This window comes from Arvicola amphibius, chromosome 6, assembly GCF_903992535.2.
Source record: "Arvicola amphibius chromosome 6, mArvAmp1.2, whole genome shotgun sequence".
Lineage (NCBI taxonomy): Eukaryota > Metazoa > Chordata > Mammalia > Rodentia > Cricetidae > Arvicola > Arvicola amphibius.
Genome location: NC_052052.2, coordinates 49,130,457 through 49,152,137, shown reverse-complemented (window position 1 = coordinate 49,152,137; position 21,681 = coordinate 49,130,457). Strand labels below are relative to the sequence as shown.

The 21,681-nt window shown below is 39.0% G+C and overlaps 1 protein-coding gene across 5 annotated transcripts in view; it reads left to right on the top strand.

Moving 5' to 3' along the window:
* Patj (PATJ crumbs cell polarity complex component) overlaps nt 1-21,681 on the top strand; it is a 302,434-nt gene that overhangs the window by 37,268 nt on the left and 243,485 nt on the right. For all 5 annotated transcript variants that reach the window (XM_038332714.1, XM_038332713.1, XM_038332717.1 and 2 more), the window contains 5 exons: nt 2,179-2,270; nt 3,300-3,441; nt 7,669-7,809; nt 11,005-11,093; nt 14,075-14,131. In XM_038332714.1, coding sequence (XP_038188642.1) covers nt 2,179-2,270; nt 3,300-3,441; nt 7,669-7,809; nt 11,005-11,093; nt 14,075-14,131 — 521 coding nt within the window. The remainder of the gene's footprint in view (nt 1-2,178; nt 2,271-3,299; nt 3,442-7,668; nt 7,810-11,004; nt 11,094-14,074; nt 14,132-21,681) is intronic.

Below are 21,681 nucleotides of genomic sequence, written 5' to 3'. Positions count from 1 at the left end.
ACTGGAAATACATCTTTTAGTAAAGAGGCAAGCACTGTTCTAGCATGGCAGATGCAAGACTGAAGTTGAGAGGAGACTTGAGAAAGAGCATTTGGGCAATGAGGAAGGAGGATTAGATAGGGAAGAAGAAACCTGTAGAGTCAGGAAAGCTCTTGGTACTTGGTGCAATGTTAGTCTGGGTGCCATGCCTTGTAGAAGGAATATGTGGAAGATGATATTGAAATATATGGCTAACTGATGAGGCCAGCCTCTAGTCAGCACCCAGGCTATGCAAAAAAAAAAAAAAAAAAAAAAAAAAAAAACCTGATGTGGTGAGGGCTTAGGAAAAGTTCTTGTCTATCTGAGGGTTAGACTTTTTCTGTCTAAGGGGAAGAAATAAGCAAACTCACACTTTCTGGTGGTAACTTTCTCTTTTACTTCATTTTGAAAAAAATACTCTGAACATCTCTCTTGTTCCTCTACATAGCTCTCCACAGCAGCCTAATTAGCTCTACATCCCTCCTGATTGCTCGACTCAGAAGCTTCTCTCTAACTGCACAGCCTACACATCTCTCCACCCCCTTTCTCCCATCCCCTTCATAGCTCCACACAGCCTCCTATCCTCAGCCAAGCTATGAACAATTATATGTTACATTTTCAGGGCCTGACCCATTTTCAAAAAACAAGGTAAGTCACACAAGTTTCTCTTAGGCTTTGCCATGCACATAGATTAAATAGTTCGGGTTCTCAGACAGAAAGTAAACTATTGGCTGAACCTTGAGCCCATAACATAAACTGAGGCTGGGACTACATGCAAAAAGTCAGTTGCTGAGAAAGTTATCTCTACTAATGTTGCTTCTAGCCTGACCTTGAATCAGCAATCAACAATACTTGCAAATTTGTTCTTGTGCATTTGTCTCTAGGAGCAACCAGGTATTTGTCTCCAGGGGCAACCGGATTGTTTTGAATATGTTCGGAAGTCTAAAATTATTTGACTTTGTGACTGAAAAAACTATTACTTTCCTATGTCAGTCTGAATAATGAAAAATATCCAAGTGTTATATCTATTCATCAGAATTACACAAATTAAGTAGAAATCATTATCCTGACCATCCACCGTTATATGAGTGTGCAATAGCTGGAATATTTTCACATACAAGCAATGGCAATATACCCATAGCAGTCCTTAGGGAAAAAATGAAGTGGCACATGAGAGAAATTACAGACAGCGGCAACTGGTTTCCACAGCCAGTGACTCATGGACTTTTCCTTGTGTGTCTGGTGGGTTGACCTGCTGAATGCCAGTTGTTACCTGCTGTATAACCCCATGGCCATCTGCAGAAATATAAATTATTTTTCCTGATACGGAAGATCTGGGATATGATTCAGTAAAGTTTATATAATTATGCTAGCAGTGGGAGCTTAGTAAAAGCATTAAGAGATACAGTTTTATACTTAAACTATTTTCTTTTTAGTTCTTTCTCTTGGGAATGTCACTTTTTATATGTTTATAATTTTTATAGCTGTTTGTTGTTAAATATTTAATTTTATAGTATGAGGATTATTTTATGCTGCTGAGCGCATTCTATTTTTTAAAATTATTATTCTATGTGTATAGGGATGTGTGTGCCTGTCCTGTGTTTCTTGTAAAGGTCACAGGGCCACTTTGTGAAGCTTATTATTTCCACCTTCATGTGTGCTCCTAGGATTGAACTCAGGGTGCCAGACCATCTTGCTGGCCCCATTCTAGCTTTTTTAAAGGACCACATGTGGTTTTCTTTGTATCTGGATGATACACATCAGCACTCAACTAAATATAGGAGGGATATGTGTGACTCTTGTCTTGATGCTAGTGAAAAATGAAGAGAGCTTGCGCTGAGTTAGCAGTTCAAGTAGAGATAGACCAGGGTTTGTCCTAGCTCCCCAGAATCCCAGCTTGCAGAGAAAGGCATTCATCAAGGTTCCATTACTGATTATTTCTCCAGAAGGGTAGTCATCAGTCAAATCATTTTGAATTCAGGTCACATGTGATGGTGACAGTTTGAAATAATCCATCAATTTCCCTGCATGTGTTCAAAATAGTATTTAGGAAGTCTCTAGTCAGCCTCTTTAGCTAATTAACCTCTTGATAAGAATTTTGCAATCAGGTCCTAATTTTAGCTTTCTCCTTTTTTTTTCTTTATGTCTGTGCACTTTCAGGGGAAGCTTCAGGGATTTATGTGAAAAGTATAATACCAGGCAGTGCTGCGCACCACAGTGGCCAGATTCAAGTGAATGACAAAATAGTGGCCGTAAGTAATGGCTTTCTCTTGTACATTTGAATCAAAGGTGGAGGGAGGATGGTTGGTCTTTCTATCAAGAGAAGAAGATGGCTTAGTTTAATTTTGTAATTTTAGTTTTATTTAATTTTAAGGTTGTTTTTTTGGCATAGGATCTCACTATATAGCCTTGGCTGGCCTAGAGCTCAGTTTGTAGACCTGGCTGTCCTTGAATTTAGAGATCCACCTGCCTCTCAAGTGCTGCGATTAAACACATGCTCCACCATGCCCACCTCAAAAGGTATTAAAAAATTAGTTTTACTAGTGTGGTGAAATCATATTTGATTCAGACTCTTATATGATTTTAGGCTCTAAATATGATTTATTACAGTCAAAGAGGAAACATTCTACTAAACATACTGGTGGGAAAAATTACACATTTACTTAAATAAATGTATGCATAGAAATGTATCTGAAAAATGTTTCTACATTCTCTATAGTCTTTAATAGTTTATATGTGTTATGGGTCGAGACATGTGGATCTCTGAGTTCAAGGCCAGCCTGTTCTACAGAGCAAGTTCCAGGAAAGGCTCCAAAGCTATAGAGAAATCCTGTCTTGAAAAACAAAACAAAACAAAAACCCCCAAAACAAACAAACAATATGTGTGTGTGTGTGTGTGTGTGTGTGTGTGTGTGTGTGTATACGTGTGTGTTGGAATGTATTGTCTTATTTGCATCTAAATTTGTCAACAAAACTAATTTTGTATTTTTATTCAAAATACTTATTGATACTGCATAAAGTATTTGGGAAGAAAAATTAGTTACCCCATTTTATTCAGCACTGCCAAAGTTAAAAATGGGAATGGTTGATAGGCATGATGACTCAGACACCTCTAACCAGGGTTCAAGAGGCTGAGGCAAGAGAAATACTGAATCTGAGGCCAGCTTGGGCTATGTACTGAGTTGGTCTCTCTTTGCTACATAGTGAGACCTTCTTTCAAAACACAAAACAAAAATGGTGATGGTTTGTTTGAAACTCTGTTCTTTCTCTTGATGTCATAGGTGGATGGCGTGAATATTCAGGGTTTTGCCAACCAGGATGTTGTTGAAGTATTACGAAATGCAGGGCAGGTGGTGCACCTAACCCTAGTTCGCAGGAAAGCATCTTCATCTGATTCTCCATTTGAACAGCCTTCAGACAGAGGTAATTCCTGCTCCCATCCTTCTCCTCTCCATGGAGCTGAGTTTGGAAGAATGGCAAAGGTATGGTCTGGAAGACTGAGAGGAAATGTCTAATGGCGTGATGGGGAAATTAGTCAGCTGGTCTCCTTTGCAGTCTTTCCTGGACCTGCTGTACTGCACCAGCCCAAATGACAGGATGCAAGCACTGATTGCCTTGAAAGGAGATGGAAATCACTGTTTTGATCTAGGATCCTTCATTTTCTTACACCTTGATATTTCTCAAGCTTCAGGACCCAGATTGTGTTTATAATGTGTTTTACTCTATTTTTCTCTTGATTTGTCATTTGAAGCATGGTGAAAAGATAAAATAGAAATTTTTATCAAGAACATTTTTATTAAATGGTATTCTTTTTGTCAATAAGGTTATAAAATAGAAAGCCTTCATTGTGTAAAAATATATAATTTGTGAATATCAGAGGACATCTTTTAGGAGACAGTTTTCTCTCTCTACCATATGGGTTCTGGAGATTGAGCTAAGATCATCTGTCTTTACTGTCTGAGCCTTCTTGCTGGCCAGTATTTGGGTCTTTAGCATACTATCACACTGTGATGTGTTACTAAAGTTCTCAGGGTACATGCCTGTATTCCTCTGCTTCCTCAGGAGCTCTGATTGTCATTTTATAATTTAAAAAATATTCTGTTAATTTGTATGAGTTTTTTGTTTGTAGCATTCTGTATACCACATGTGTGCCTGGTGCCTGTGAAGGCCAGAAGAGGGCATCAGATCCCTTGGGAGTGGAGTTACAGTTTTTAGCTGCCGTGTGGGTGCTTGGAATGGAACCCAGGTCCTCTGGAAGAGCAGCCAGTGCTCTAGACTACTGAGCATCTTTCTGGCTCCTTTGATTGTATCAGTTTCACCAGGTTTGGTGGGGATGCATATCTTTAATCCCAATACTGAGGAGAGACAGAGAGGCAAATCTCTGAGTTCAAGTCCTCCCTGACCTCCCTGATGTACATAGTAAGTTCCAGAGCAGTAAGGGTTAAATAGTGAGGACTTCTAAAAAAAATAACAAAAACAAAACAAAGAACCCAATAAAACAAAACAACAACAGCAACCCCCTCCCAAGCAAATAAACTTAAGTTCCAAGGGATCAAAATTTTCTTTCTTTTCTGATCTCTCCAGGCTTGTACATGGTCAAAATAGTCATACACATAAAATAAATAAGTCTAAAATGAAAAAAGTTATTATTACATTAATTGCTTTCTCATTGCCATGACCAAATACTTACCAAGAAACATTTTAAGAAAGGAAGGAAGGATTAGTTCTGGCCTATAATTCAAGAGACACTGTTAGTCATGGCAGGGAAGGTATGGTCACAGGAGTGAGACACTAGCTAGTCACAGGGCATCTCTAGTTAGGAAACAGGGTGAAGGATGTCAATATTCGACATACTTTCTCCTTTTGTTCAGTTCAGAATCTCATCAGATGGAGTGAGGTCACTCTCAGTCACCCTAATCTAGATGAACTGTCACAGGAATGACTAGAGATTCCTTTCTAATTGGCTAAATCCCATCAATTCACACTCTAGATTCACCTTCTCTTTGTTTGTGGCGGCCATACCTTCTGTCTCAGCACTCGGAAAGGCAGGTGGATTGCTATGAGTTCAAGGCCAGCCTGGTCTAGAACATAGCAAGTTCTAGACCAGCAAGGGCTGCATAGTGCAATCCTGCCTTAAAGATAAAAAAGATTCTCTGTTGTCAACTTTGTTCACATTATTGACTAGCTTATCCATAGACCTTCCCCATCTTCTGTGATTGAAACTTCATGTCATTAACTCTCCTCTCTTGTCAGCTTTTATTTTACTATATTTTGAGTTTGACTATGCAGATAGCTCAAGAGCCCTTCAGTATTTATCCTTCTCTGCTGAGCCAACTTTACTGCACATCTAGGCTCTAACAACTAGCTAGATTTCCTTTTTAAAGAATCAATAATATTAATTATTTTTGTATATACACATTTTATTTATGTATTTATGCTAAGTGTTCACTGAAGCTATTTCCTTATCTTGGTTATTATAAATAAATAATGACTTAATTAATGATTGGCGTTTCTTATCCTAGTACTATGTATGTATTTCTTTATGGCATCAGTTGATTAATGAGCTAAAAAAATACTATGTGAGTGGTTTTAAAGTCTCATGTTACAGTGATAAGAGTTTAATTGGTTGTATGGTTGAACTCTTTTGTTGTTAAAACATTTCAAGCAAGCCAGGCGGTGGTGGTGCACACTTTTAATCCCAGCACTCAGTAGATAGAGGTAGGCAGATCTCTGTGAGTTCAAGGCCAGCTTAGTCTACAAGAGCTAGTTCCAGGACAGGTTCCAACGCCACAGAGAAACCCTGTATCGAAAAAACAGAAACAAAATTCAAAAACAAACAAAACAAAAAACCCAAACATATCAAGCATATAGAAAAACAGAACAGAACGAACACCCAGTTCCTTTCCACTTTGATCTGACAGTTACCATCTCTCCATATTCCTTCTGAACCACTATAGAGTGAATGGTGTCAGCATCATGAAAATATGGATATTTTCTTAAGCAATCATACTATTATCACAACAAAGAGAAGTACTACTAATATTAAATATCAGATACTTTGTATATATATGATTTCTCAGTTGGTAGTGCCGGGGAGATTGGTTTGTGGATAAGAAGGTAAGAATGTTTGCTTTGTAAGATGAAGACCTGAATTCAAATGCTCAGAATCTATGCAAAAGCTGAGCATGGCTATCCATTGCCCCTGTAAACCCAACACTGTGAGGGCCGGAGGCAGGAGGGGTGCTGGGGTCTGCTGACTTCCAGCCTAGCTCTGGGTTCAAAGAGAGATCCCATCTCGAAAAAATAAGGCGGAGAGTGGCCCAGACACTTGAAGATCTCTTTATGGTCTCTGTGCATGCACGCCAGCACACACATACATGTGCACATCAAGAAGGAGAGAGACAGGCAACACATACACATTTCTCAGTTACCCTAAAATGTTTTTTGTATTTTTTTCTTCCTCTATTTTCTTCCTGACTCCTCCCTTAAAATCCTTCCTAAATCATGCATCCCTTGTGTTGTGACTGTATGGCTTCTGAATATAGAAGTCCCTCATCCCTGCTCTGTGTTTTTTTTTCTGAAGAGATTTGTCTACTAGACACTGAAATGCCACAACCTGAATTTTGATTATTTCTTTGTAGCCTTGTACTTTTAATAAAAATTCTTTTACAAAGAGCTGGAGCCATGGCTCAGTGGTTAAGAACATTTGCTGCTCTTAGAGGGCCCAGATTTTGTTTGCAGCACCCGCATGAAGGCTCATAACCAACTGTTAATTCTGGTTCCAAGGGATCTGACACCCTCTTCTGTCCTCTGCAGTGAGCAGGCCCCATACTTAATGTATTTATGTGCACCCGAAGGCAAAACACTCGTATACATTTAAAATATATATTAATATCTTAAAAATTCTTTTAAAATGATGAGGAATTACTTTTAATAAAGTGAAACCCTCCTGCCTAGTGGTGGCGGCGGAGGTAGGTGGATCTCTGTGAGTTCAAGGCCAGCCTGGTCTACAAGACCTAATTCCAGGACAGGCTCCAAAGCTACAGAGAAATTCAGTCCTGAAAAACCAAAAAGAAAAAAAGGAAAAAGAAAGAAAGACCCTCCAAAGTGTCACTTGTGCTGTGTTTCTTCTGTTTAAGAGATACTAAGTGACTTGCTGGTAACATTGCTGAACTTTGTCTCACCTGAAGAAAAGGAGAGGAGCCATCTGCACCTATGGGAGTTCTCCCCCTCATGGGCTCTGAGGTTGATGTTTTGGCTTTCCACATGTGTTTGATGGTTGGTCCAGCCTATTCACACATGTTGCTCAGTACCTGTCCACAACAGCAAGCACATACAGCCTTCTCATTGTTGTTGCTTTCCTTCTCTTCTTTCTTTTTTTTCTTCTAAAGCTATATTGTAAGAAATCCATTCCACTTTTGTAATGGACTTAACCTTGCTTTTCACTTTCATTTTCTGTATTTCCTCATTCTTTGAATACAATCAAGCGATTTTTTAGACTTAGTTACTTAACAGAAAACTTTAGTATTATAGGAGTTACCTGCAGTGAGTTCCCGCAAAGAGTGAGTGGGAGTGAAATTCGCTCATTTGAATATGCTGCCCTACTTCCCCCAAAGGACTAGTGATTCAAGCCAGCAATTCTTATTTTAGGAACTGGTGCAGAACCGCCTAAAGTACCAGCCCTAACTGGATCCCTGGAAACAGAAACTTATGTGGGTATAGAAGCAGAGGAAATTGGAGAAAGACTGGATAATCTAAAAAACAACAACATACAAGCCTTAGAAAAACCAGGTAGGCCAAAAGCCTTTTCTTTGGAGTACTTCAACTGTTTTGTATATTAACCATTTCTTCTCGATAGTTAATATGGTGTAGCATCTGCAGAAGCAGACTCAGACCTGTGCAGTAAAGGCAGTAGTATTACACCAAGGCTTAGTAAAGCTACAAATATCCTACTAACAGGTAGGTTTAGAGGTCTGTATAAAAGCAGTCTATCTGATGGAAGCTCATGCTGTAGAGACATCTTAGAGATTTAAGGTGAGATATTTTTCTAGGGATATACCACTATGGTAGGATGCTAGCCTAGCATATATGAGGCCCTAGGTTAAATCTCTAGTCCTACCGCAACGTCACACCCCCTACATTTTAGTTAAAATGGGATGTTTTCACTATAATCTTAACATAATCTCAACATGTTTGGCAATAGATCACCAAGTGTATTTTTGTTTAATCTTTGTTTAATTGTGTTTCAAATGCATATTTATTAGTATACAATAACTACGTAGCATTTTAATTATGTGTTCTTACTTATGTGTTATAATTGTATTACATCTAAATATTGTAGGTCTCTGCTTATATGTAGAAGTGTTTCCTCTTCATAAAAGTTAACATTGGTTTTTTTGTAAGTTGCATCAAATGACAGTCTGCTGTATATTTATTTTAAAATTTTCGAATTGTTTCTAATTTTGACACATCAGCTGTTATCGGGACTGCGTTCTGCAATCATACTGAGTTACATAGCTTGGTTCCTTCTACAGAAATACTCAAGGAAAGCTTTGCCAGCTAAGGGAAACTCCTTACAATATTTAGCACCATCCATGTTCCAGAGAATCTGACTTTTGGCTTTTTATGTTAGGAAAGATAGCCCGAAGGAAAGTATTAGTAATACCTCACTCAAGATAAAGATTTAGAAGCTACCCTTTTGGATCCAACTAGAGTACAATTAATTGTTTCTGTTTTGATTTAGTTGACCGCAGATGAATATCAAGGAACTAGGTGATAAAATTGAAATTAGAAGTAGTTCTAGAAATGGTGTCTCATTGCTATTGTCATTATTTATTTGATTTTGAGAAAAGGTATTACTGTATAGCTCAGGCTAGCCCAGGACTTAACAGTGTTTCTGTCTCCACTTCCCTATGCTGTACCCATGCCTTTTTGTTGTTGTTCATTTAAAAAATATTTTTATTTTTTTATTTTGAGATAGGGTCTCACTATGTAGCCCTCGCAACCTGGAATTTGCTGTGTAGACTACAGGCTGGCTTCAGCCTCACAGAGATCTGCCTGCTGCCGTCTTCCAAGAGTTGGGGTTAAAGGTTCACATTACCACACCCAGCATGTGCTCAGGTTTTAAAAATAAATTTCACTGTATTTTTTTTCTTTCATGCATGGGTATAATTTCAGTTCGCAAGTATGCCTGTCTCACCTGGCTGCTGTGACCTTAGTCTCTGCCTCATGAAATGGTTACTCTCTTGTGCAGCTTTTTTTGTTGTTGTTGCTGCTGCTGCTGCTGCTGCAGGGAGATTAACCACCCTCCCCTGGCCGTAGTCCTCTGAGCTGTGCTTTAAAATGCATAGCTGTCTGTGCCTTCATTGTTTACCTGAAAGGTAAAAATGGTCTCAAGGGAATAGAATCATCAGCATCTTCTTTTATTTGGGTGAACTTTCTGTCTTCTGACTACCATGTTTGTACGCTTAGAATTCCATCAATACATTGTAGATTTTGTTCAGATTCATTTAGCAGATATGAGACTGCACCTGGAAGACATTGAACAGGTAAATTGTTGAACCTTTTAACGAATTTGGTAAAGGGGCTGGAAAGGTGGTTCAGTGCATAAAGGTACTTCATGCATAAAGGTACTTCCAGTAAGCCCGAAAACCCCAGGTCGGTTCCCATAATCCACGTAAGGTGAAAGGAGAAAGCCACCTCCACACAAGTTGTTCTCTGATGTCCCACATCTGTGCTGTGGCTTTGTAGACTCTTCTTCCTGCTCCCTACCCAACACTAGTAAATTAATAAGGAAGGAAGGAAGGAAGGAAGGAAGGAAGGAAGGAAGGAAGGAAGGAAGGAAGGAAGGAAGGAAGGAAAGAAAAGAAACTGTAAGAATTCAGAATTCAGAATTTCTTAAGGAAATGTTCACAGGAGTGCATGCCACCAGAACGATTTTGGTACTTGTTTTAATAGGATCTTTGATTAGCTGTCCCTAAATGTAATCTAGCTTATCAGTTAATATAGTTATTTCCTGGATGTTCTTTTGTAAATGGAGTAATTTAAGTTCTTTAGTGTTCATTAGTCTTAGTCTCTGATTCTGAAGTAAGTCTATTTAACTTAATGATTTGTAGTATGTAATTAAGCGTTTTGTGCAGCCAAAGAGCTGCTCTGGAGATGAAAAGAGCTGATGCTGCGTGTTACATTTGACGGTAGGCAGATGGTTATGTCACTTGTGATAAGCGTTCTGTGACGTGAAGAACTTAAAAAACATGGAACCTTTTTATCCTCTGCTGTTAGTATGGATGTAAGTGCGATGATAGTTTTAGTACTTTGACTTTTATCTGCCAGGCATTCTTCAGACTGCTAGCTACTCTGAGAGTCTGGGGAAGATTATACGGAGGGTAGGCCTGTCACTTCAAATATGTCTGTGCTTATAAAATGATCTCACTTGTGTGATAATGGCACCATTAAATCGAGAGAATTAAAAAGGTACAAATATCCTAATAATTAAGCAGCAGCAAAAGACTGGTGTAAAATTAACGTTTCTATCTGATGAAATTCAGATTTTAGTCTTTCTGTCTATCCTGGCTAAGAAAGCCTCGCTGGGTTGTGTCACTCTGTCTTATTGATTCCAGTGCTAACTCTGTAGGCATTTACATTCCCAGTAGAGAGAGGGAATGGTACAATTCTGTGTAAGAGCTACATAAAACTAAGCCAGATATGTAGGAACTACATAGAAACTATACATTCACTTGTACTTCATCACTTCCTCTACCCTTTAAGATATTTCTGAACAAAAGTTCCTTCACAAGTTTGTCACAGGTGGCTTTACATTTTGTATTATTCTCATAAGTCACTTTGATCTATATTACTAGGTAGATTTAAATTAATACATTTTCCATTTTACTCATTTCTCCTTTTCCTACTGAAGCTGAGCTGTTTTTAGGAATTTGCGAGTTAACATGTTTGGCTTCCAGCAGCTTTACTGCTCCTTTCTTATAGACGTAGATCCAGAGAAAGGCCCAGGCACTCCGGAAAAAGAGCTGAAGTCAAGATGGGAAAACCTACTGGGCCCAGATTATGAAGTAATGGTATGTCTCATTTCACGTTACACTCCTAGCACTGTAATTCAAAATGACATGAGAGAGTCAAAGAAGACACAGGCTGCTTCTATTGTTTTCTTTCTGTCTTTCTTTCCTATTAGGGCAATCAATCAATTTTTAAAGCGTTTTAAGCTATAAGAACAATTAAGGACTGTACACAGACTTCAGTTACAATTAACAGACACTCAGATCATATTGAAGACATTTAGGTCAACAATAGGCAGAAGAACATTAGGAGGGTGAAAGCTTGCCTTTAAATTTATAACTTGAATCAGCTGCTTAAAATGGCTGGCATCTTTATGATTGCTTTTATGATCTGTTCGTTTTATTGTACACTGAAAGGGCTGTGGATATTAGTCCTATGTTTCACAAAGAATCTTACAGTTTTATGAGAAAAATGAAAGAATGATTATGAAATGTATTTAGAAGAACAGGAAGTAATTTAGGTGAGGTATGAGTTTATGGTGCCAGCAGGCCATTAGGCTTCCCTTCACCAGTTATTAGATTTGGCCAGTAAAGCACTGGCTGCATTTCCCCAGTGAATCCACATGAAAGCAGAAACTGCTAGAAAACTCTCATCGGTGGCCATCAAACATGGCAATAAAATTTCTGTTGTATTTCAAATTTTCTGTTTTGAGGCAAAGTCTTGTTATGTAGCCCTGACACATTCTTATGTAAATGGTCATTAATACTGGGTGGACACTTTGTGTTTTGGATGTCTGGCCACTGTCACCAGAGTTGCTTTAGTGTCATTAAGATTAGTCACATGATCACTTTCTTGTTCATTCGGGGCCTGCATGTTAGTTCTTGTAACTGCGGGGTCTCCAGTTCATAGAGCACTGTCACTAGACTGCTCTCTAGAACGTCACACATCCTAGTGTGTGTTCAGGGAGTATGTGGCTCACCAGTTATATGATGGGAGCAGTCTCATATAGTCCAAGCTGCCCTCAAGTTTGCTTTGTAGCCAGGGATGACCTGGAACTTGTGAACCTCCGCTTCCACATCCTCAGTTGTGGGATTACTGACATGAGCTCAGGGCTTTTGGGTGTGTGCTAGGCAAGCTTTATACTGACAGTTATACTGGGGAATAAAGCTCTGTGATGGAGGGATGTGTGTTGTGTGTTAAAGGATTATTCTCTATATCTCAGATTTTTTTGTATCACACGGTGAAGTTGAGGCTAGAGACAGGAGAGATTTTAAGTTGGATCTTTACAGTGATTCCTCTAGCGTTCTAGGCATACAAGGGAAGCCTGGTGAGGCAGATGAGTGAATGGATGCGTGCGTTTCTCTTTCCTTATTGCACTTTCTTCCAGATCTGGTTTTTTATTTGCTTGTTTCCTATGGAGGAGGGATTATTCATTTGAGAATGGATCTTACGTAGCTCTAGCTAGCCTAAAACTGTAGAGGCTAACCTTGAATTGCTGATCCTTTTGCCACCGTCTCCTGATACATGTCTATACGACTGACTTATGGAATGTAAGACCTGAGATGGAAAGCTTAAAAAGGCAATGCTCTCAGTTTTGTCAAGAGAAAAAAAAAAATCCCCCCCCCCATTCTCATATGTAGCTTCCACTGTCCTAGAATTCACTACGTAGACCAGGCTGGCCTTGACACCTCAGAGATCTCCCTGCCTCAGCCGCTTAAGTGCTGGGATTAAAGCCACTATGCCTGGCTAAGAGTGCAATTTTTTTATTTTTTATTTTTGAGACAGGGTTTACCTGTATAGCCCTGGCTGTTTGTAGATCAGGCTGGCCTTGAACTCAGAGATCTACCTGCCTTTGCCTCCCGATTGCTGGAATAATTTTTTTTCATATGTGCTGTGATTGTATGAGTATGGGTGTGCATGTGGAGGTCGGAGGACAGCTTTCAAGAGTCAGTTTTCTTCCCCTTTTGCATTTGTTTTAAAGACCAAACTCTGGTCATTAGGCTTGCACAGAAAGAGGTTTTACCTTCTGAGTCATTCTAAAAAATATTTTTCTCTGTAAGTGCCTGACTGAATGTGGATGTATGTGCACCACTTGTGTGCCTGTGCCCTCAGAGGCCAGAAGATGGTGTCATATCCCTGGGAGCTGTAGTTCTTGATGGTTGTGAGCCACTATGGGGATCTGGGAATCAAACCCAAGTCTTCTGGAAAAGCAGCCAGTGCTCTTAACTGCTGAGTCGTCTCTCCAGCCCCGTCTGAGCCATCTTGATGGTCCAACAGTAAATTTTTTACAGATCTAATATAATGACGACTTTATTAAAATTTGGAGGGTCCTAGAATTTAAAGTTTGTATAGTTAGACCTTCATATTTGACTCCATGTGTAGATTCCACTTTGTCGCTGTAGTTTAAACACATTTGGGGGAAATTTTTTATCAGAACTGAAAAGGTACAAACTTTTATTTTCGCATCATCATTCTTAATATATTGTCACATATTTATGTCGCATTTTCTTTGTATTAGGTATTGAAAGTAATTTAGAGCTGATGTCAGTATGTATACTTAGTACACCTTCATGAAAACTTGAGCAACTTTTAATACCAAAAGTTGGGTGTGTGTGCTATTCAGATATTGGTTGAATTTTATTGGTAGACATTGGTAGAAATGAATTTCTTGTGTGTGTGCTGTTTAGATATTAGTCAAATTTTATTGGTAGAAATGAATTTCTTGCAAAGATAAGTAGTTTACTGATAACCTGCACCTGTAAGATATTAATAAAATACAGTCCATGCAGAGGAAGGACAGGAAGTCAAATTATATATGTGATCTTCAGTTCAACTTTTAGATAATTTAGGATGAATTATATTAGTGTAGAGAATGACAAAAAAGCAAATGTATTGGTATGTACTATACTTATGGAGATCAGAAATACTGGATAGAGATTTTCAGATGAGTTATCAATGTGCCGAGTTTGCTGATATTTCAGAAAACAGGAGGAAATTAAATTATGCTCATACAGACATGGAAACATTTTTCTTGTAAATGTAGGTAGCTACCTTGGACACACAGATTGCAGATGACGAGGAACTACAGAAGTATTCAAAGGTAAGCATGCTGCTGTGTTTTATTGTTGTGATGAGCTTTCTTTATGTTCTTGATGAAGAAACTGAGTGGCATGACCTGAAGTCTCCAGAATTTAGTCATAGATGTTTTCCAGAAGCAAGATAGGCTCTCAGTTAAAAGATAGGAGTGGTTAGATAAAGCTGGGGAGAATGGAATCAATATGCCATTTCCAGAAGCCAAAAACTCAGGTTTGACTCTGCCACAGTCATGAGAAGGCGACAGGTGAGTGCGTCAAGTCTTTGGGTATTGCAAGGAGACTTTTGGGAAAGGTTTTCTGTAATGGGGACAAGGTTAGGCTTTGAAAAGCATGATTGGCTGTCCAAGGACAGAAAACATGGTTGACCTTCTGGGTTTGTTATTCTTAAACTATTTGAGTTAATCTTTATTGCTGTTGAGAACATGCAGTCATGTAATTTGAACAGATTTTTTTTCCAACACTTCCACTTTCTTTTCTTACAGATTAATTTATAGTTTCTATTCTTGATAATCAGAACCTAAGGCAAACAATGTATACAAGCCTACTGAGTGGTTTTCTCAATAAATAATAAAAAAGGAAAGATTTTATTGCTCAGAGAGTTTCAGAAACACTATTATACTCCTACATGAACCCAGAGTCTAAGCTCAACTTAGACTCTTCATTTAGATGCCGTGTACAAAATGAGTTCCTTGTGGGCGAAAGAACTAGGTCATTGCTTAAGAAAACTTGCTGCTGTTTCAGAACACTTGAGTTCTATTCCCAGCACCCATGTCAGGTGCTTGTAACTGCAGCTCTAGAGGACCTGAAGCCTTCCTGTGTCTTCTGTGGGTACCCACAGATATATATTTCTGACATGCACACACATGAAAGTCAATCTTTAGGAAAAATGAGTTTCATGTGGATTTCTTAAGCTAAATAGCTGTTCATATAGTTTTACTGCTTGCTCCTTTGCATGTGTGATACTTTGCTTCCATAATTGTGTGCCATATGTGCTGTTGTTTTAGATTTTTCTGGGTTTTTTTTTTGTGTGTGTGTGTGTGTTTGTGTGTGGTGTCTGTGTGTGCGTGCACACACAAGATCCGAGGATGACTTTCCAGATCTGGTTCTCTCCTGCCACCTTGTGGGAACTGAGGATTGAACTCATGTCAACAGGCCAGTGAGTATGCGCTTTTCGCTGAGCTGTCTTGTTGGCCATTGCTTGGGTTTGGATTCTCAAGGTTGATAGTGGAGAATATTTCTTTCCTTCTTAACTCAGCTACATTTTAGGTCACTTCCTCATGGAGGCCATGTTGACTAGCCAACCAACCTTTCCTTAGATCCACAGTGTGAAATCAACATTGCTTTTTATAGGTATTTGTAAATTATTTACAGTCTCATCTTTCTGATAGCAGTTGTTGATTAATAAATTCATCTAAATAAACTGGGGAGATATTTCATTCAGAAGTGAAGTAAAAAATGTAATAACCCATCTAAATTCAATAGTTACTTTACTTTCGAGAATTTTTCTTATTATCTTTAAGCTTTCTTTGCTATGTAGCTGAAAAGCGTTGGAGAGACCCCTTTGGCTTTAAAACATGCCTTGGACCAGGCTCAGTTCATCACACAGCTTTCCTTTGTTGTCTGTTCCCATGATGAAAAGCATTAGGCCAGTATCATACTTCCTAACAAGCCAAAGGGGACACAAAGCATGCTTTGTGTACATTTTAAAGAATCTGATTCTGCAGGCAGATGGTGTTCTCATGTCCTCATTCCCTAGTTCCCTGCTACCAACCTAAATCTCCCACCTTTCCTGCTCAGCGTCTGTGCCTTGTAGAGTTGTGTCCAGTGACTGCTAAAAAAGATAAAAAGACTTTGAGAACATTTTCTAAAACACTACCCATGCATTCAGCTCTTCATTTATCAGATGTTGATATCTACTCTACCATATGCTGTGGATACACTAGGGTTCTAGAAGAGAACAAATCAGAAAGTGATCCTTTATATTGCTGTATTAGTGGGAGAAACAACAAAAGTTAGTCATTTGCTAAAGATAACATGTGACCTGAGACTATTAGGCAGGGAAACTAGATACAGATTCCAGAAGAAAAAATCCAGGAGAAAAAATGACTAGCAACTTTATGTTAGCAACTTTAGACAATATGGTAACATTTAAGAGCCCTCACCCCCACACCTCCAAGTTGTCCTTGCTGTGACTAGTTCCTCCGATGTTACCAGGGCTGTGTGGAATTCTGTGTTTTTCTGCTTCTGCTTCCTAAGTAGCTCAGATTTCATGCACATACATTCTGGGCTTAGAAGATGACATTTTAGGGGATAATTTAGGACATGAACTAACCAACCTAATTTTCCTGGCAATATAATATGATCACTGAGACATGTGCTAGGGGTGAAATGCAAATAAATTTAAGATATGCCTTCATTAGTACAGCTCAGTGGTAATTGATAGTTTTCTCTCTTAGGTGCGTGCATCCAGAACTTTTAGACTACATCCTTTCAAAAGCTCTTTTCCTTATATGCTGTTTTTAAATACTTAATTTCATTATTAATTTGAGATTTTTTTGCAGTAACATTTTCCCCCCATAGTGGAAGACAAGGGGCAGCCCAGATTGTATCAGTCTCTTTAAATTTCTCTGTTCTTTGTGTATGTTTGTGTATTTGCAGTCAGTATGCCCATTTCTTGTTTAATATATATGATACAAAAGACGTGTACTTTTCCACCTAACATTTTCATTTGTTTATACTAATTTTTAAATTAAGGTCTCATCAAGTTAATGGCTTATGACCTAAGCACTATAATTTTTAAGATTTTTTTTTTTTTGGTGTGTGCACGCGTGCATGTGTGCACATGTGTATGTATGTACCAAGTGTTCAGTGCTTGTGGAAGCAAGAAGAGGCATTGAATTCTTGCAGCGGGAATTACAGGTAGTTATGAACCACCTACTGTGGGTTCTGAGAACTGAACTTAGATCCTGTGGAAGAGCACCAAGTGCTCCTAACCAGTGAGCCATCATCCCAACACCCACCATAGCTTTTTTAAAATGTACTAATAAACAGGGTGTTGTTGTCTTTAATCCCAGCATTCAAGAGTCAGAGGCAGATGATCTCTGAGTTTGAGGTCAGGCCGGTCTACAGAGCAGTTTCAGGACAGCCAGGGTTACTTAGAGAAACCCTGTTTCAAAAGGCAAAGCAAAACAAAATTTACTTATAATTGGATATTTAAATTATAAGTCAGTACCTCTTCATTTTTCTCTTTGCAGTGGAAAAGTATAGTGAGCCAGTCAAAACCTCTTCTACAGGTGAGCTTACAGGAGGCTGTATAAGTTGAATGGCAGTTATGCATTAGATAATAGCAGAGGCAGGCTGCAACTAGTTGTGCAGTCACTCATTCCTGAAGCATCTATAGAAGCATCCCCACTGTTTGCCGGAATCTGCGTTATCATTTGTGGAGGAAATGAGTAGGTTCCTCTATTGCTTTGTTGATTTCCCATGGGAGGCCTTACTCTTTCTGAGGAGTGGATGGTGGTGGGCTGGGGGAGATGGGGAAAGGAGGATGAAGGGAGGGAGGGGAAATTGTGATTGGTATGTAAAATGAATAAAAATAATATTAAAAAAAGAAATGAATCGGTCTGTGATCCCGTGGAACTCTGAATCTGGGCTTGGACAGGGCACTGGAATGGACAAGCAAAAGACCATTGATAGTGCTTTGTGAATCCGGAGAACTGCTGCAAATGAAGAAATAGTGTGAACAGAACTTGGCAATACCACTTTGTTGTTTTATTATTAGTATTGCTTTAAAGATTTAACTTAGTGGTTTTTTAAAGGGGACATGAAGGATGAGCAAAGTAGGAAGACAATATAGTGCCATGTGTTTGAAAATACCTTAATGAGCTGGGGATGATGGCACAGCACTGGGAGACTGAGGCAAGAAGAATACCTCGTGTCCCAGGCCAAGCTGGGATACATAGGGAGACCCAAGAAGAAAACAAGAAAGAAAGTCAATACTGTAATGAAACTCATTGCTCTGTATACTCAGTTAAATAAACAAGGAAAATGACCCATTCTTCAGGAATCAGAACAGCTTGAGTTGCCAAATATGCATTGCACAGTACAGGGAAGCTTGTGAGAGGCTTCTTAGAGCCGTCCTGACACTTTCCAATTGCCGCTGCCACTCTGCCATGTGTAGTCTAATAAAACTTGTACATTTCAGCTGTAACAAAAAGTTTAATTTCTTACATGGAACATATGTCCTAAGACTCAGAATAACAGCAGGGCTAGGGAATTGAAATAATATGTATAGTTTTCCAACGCCATCCATAGTGACAGTTCATTTGTATTTTAATAAATAAAGCTTGCCTGAAGGTCAGAGAGTAAAACAGCCACCCTGGCCAACCTTACAGACCAGACAGTGGTGACACACACCTTTAATCCCAGAGCCACACTGGTTTGCCATAGAAACCAGGTGGTAGTGGTGCATGCCTTTGATCGCAGCACTAGAGAGGAATGTAAGACAGGAAGAGACAGCTCTTACACATAATTTCTTTCTGAGATTCCTGGAGGCAGGATCGCCATTTTGGACTGAGGTAGAGGTAAGAGCCAGTGGCTGGCTATTTTGCTTTTTTGACCTTCAGGTTGAACCCCAGTTTCTGTCTCTGGGATTTTATTAATCATGCTATAGTCATCTTGCTCATTTTTCTTTATTTTCTTACAAGACTAATTTGTTCTTTCTACTTTCCAAGTTGTATTCTATTTTCAATTGATATGTAATATTTTTATTTCTGGGGTGTATATGTATACAGTGTATAATGATCAAAGCAAAGTAACAATTAAACTAAAATAGTTGACATTTTCCTTTTCTTAAATATTTTGTGACCCTCCGTCAGGAGGGTTAGGTTTCAAGGCTGTAAGCAAGTGTTGCCAGCCTATGTCTTTCTGTAGGCGGTTGCCTCCCAGTAGCCAGCCTTGGAGATTCAAGAGCTTTAGGTGTGACAGCTGGTGATAATAGATACGGTTTCCTGTGAGGTAGAAGCTCTTTGCAGTGGCTTGAACATTAGCTCCTCTGCTTCTAGGAAGCTGTAAATCATGACCCCAGTGTGGTTTTCCCGCATCTGAGGGTCCTGCCCTTTTAGCGATGGCTTTCTTGGCAAGTGTTTACTATTAAGATGATTACAGTACTGTAAGGGAAACATTAGCCTCATCTTAGGACTTTCTGCTGGCTGTCCAGTGTCATATGAATGAGCACCAATAATACCTTGGGTATAAAAAATAAAAAGAGCAGGCCCGTTTCTCCAGCTTGGACAAGTTGAAAGATTCTCTTTATTTTCTTAAGCCAGTGAGCCTGAACTTGTGGTTTTCTCCTCCCTCTGTAGTGAGCAAACACATTTTTAAGGTGGTGGATGTTCTAGGGTCTTTAGGGGCTGCCGCAGTACCATCGTGCTGTCGCCATGGTCATGTCAATGCTTTAAAAGATGGTTCTCCTCCTGGTCTGCAGTGTCATTTTCTCATTTTTCATATGGGGAAATTGAGCATCTGATAGGCAAAGTATCTTCCCAAAGTTCATAAGCACATACCTGCAATATCCTCTCTTGGAGACAGAGGAAGAAGAATTAGGAATTAGGTCATCCTAGGCTGCAAAGGTAGAACCTTGCCTCAGAAAATAAAGTAAAATAAAATAAAATCCTGACAAAACAAAACAGATAGTGGTCTAGTTCTGTTGGTCAGCTGTTGGCCTAGCTTTCATGAAGCCATGGATTCAGTTCCTAGCACCACATGAACAGGCTGTGGTGGTGCCTGCCTATAGTTCCAGCACATAGGAGGTAGAGGCAGGAGTTAGAGACCAGCCTTTCTTAAAAACTAAACAACACAGCTGCCACCAAGAACCTCTAAAAGGTGTCTGTAACTAGTGAGTGGGAGAATTAGTCAGCATGCCACGGGGTATCATTTTCTAAGTCTATAAAATTTTTTCTTTTTTTCTTTCGTTCATTTATTCATTCTTTCTTTCTTTTTCGAGACTGGGTTTCTCTGTAGTTTTGATTCCTGTTCTAGAACTAGCTCTTGTAGACCAGGCTGACCTCCAACTCACAGAGATCTGCCTCTGGCTACCGAGTGCTGGGATTAAAGGCATGCACCACCACAGCCCAGCATCATTTTAAAAAAAATAACATTTTTATTAATTCTTTGGTAATTTCATATAATTAATACATTTTAATCATTTTCACCCCTCTCCAATTCCTTTTAGAGCCACCCCTATGTATGTAGCTAAGATTGGTCTCAAACTCTTTGTGCTCCAGATAGCCTTCAAATTTATGATCCTCCTGTTTCTGCCTTCCAAGTCTTGAGATTATAGAGAAGATAATTTTTTAAAGTTTTTCAAAATTTTCAAAAATTTAAACTTAATTTTATTTTGTGCATGAGGGTTTTGCCTGCATGTATGTCTGTGCACCATATGCCTGTAGTCCCCATGGAGGTCATAAGAGGGCATCGGATCCCCTGGAACAGGAGTTACAGACACCTGTTAGCCATCAGGTGGGTTCTGGGAACCAAATCTGTATTCTCTGTAAGAACAGCTGGGTTCTTAATTATTGAGCATCCCTGCCACCCCTCCTGGAAGGGATTTCAGTCTCATCCTTTTCGTGTTGTGTTGAGAATGACTCTGGAAGGATTATTAAAATGCCTAATGCATGCTGAAGGAAGGAGGTGGTAGTTCCTTATGACAGATGGAAAATGCTTATTGGGAGATTGCCATTTGTACTGTATTTTGAAGAGTGGATTTGGAAGAAATAAACTGAATAATCTAGGCAGAAGAAATTTTGTGATCAAAGGTACGAGAGATTCAAGTACAGTGTTAGGTCAGTGATTAAAACTCAGACATGCGGGCCAGGCAGGTAGCCCAGGTAACACCCACAGTAGCTGATCGCATGCTTGTATGAGTAAGTTGAAAAGAATTGTCAATATTTTTAACATAGTGTATACTTCTGAATGTTCAAAATTAAGATTTTAGAAGGGAAGAGATAAGTAAATACTGAATAGGAGCTGCTCTAGTGGATTGGCTGATTGCTTGCATGACTTCTAAGGGAATGAAGTTCATCTTCCTTCTTGAAGACATGTAGCCTTTATCTTGAAACATTTGTTTCTTTTTTATACTAAATTTAGTAACTTCTTACTTTTGAACATCAATGAGTATTTAATACTTTTATTTAGTGTGTGTATGCATATGATGAGAACCAACCCTGGTCTTCCTTCTGTTCTTTTCTGTTTTATTTAAGTTCAATGTTCTCTGGAAATATCTTCCCCCACTCCATTGACACCTCCTTGGAGCAGTCCTTTCCAGAATTCTTTCTCCAGTGGAAAGACCATTTTGATGTCTTGTTTTAGGATCCTAAAAGTCAAGCTTTTACTAAATGCATGTGCCATAGTTTACTCCGTGACAGGCTTCTTGACTTTTGACTGAAGACTCCAGCTTTCTCAATCTCATTTTTCTTAATCATTTTAGCTTTGACAGTAAACCCATTGGTCACACCTTCCTCAGATACATTTCCTTATTCATACCCTTTACCAGTCA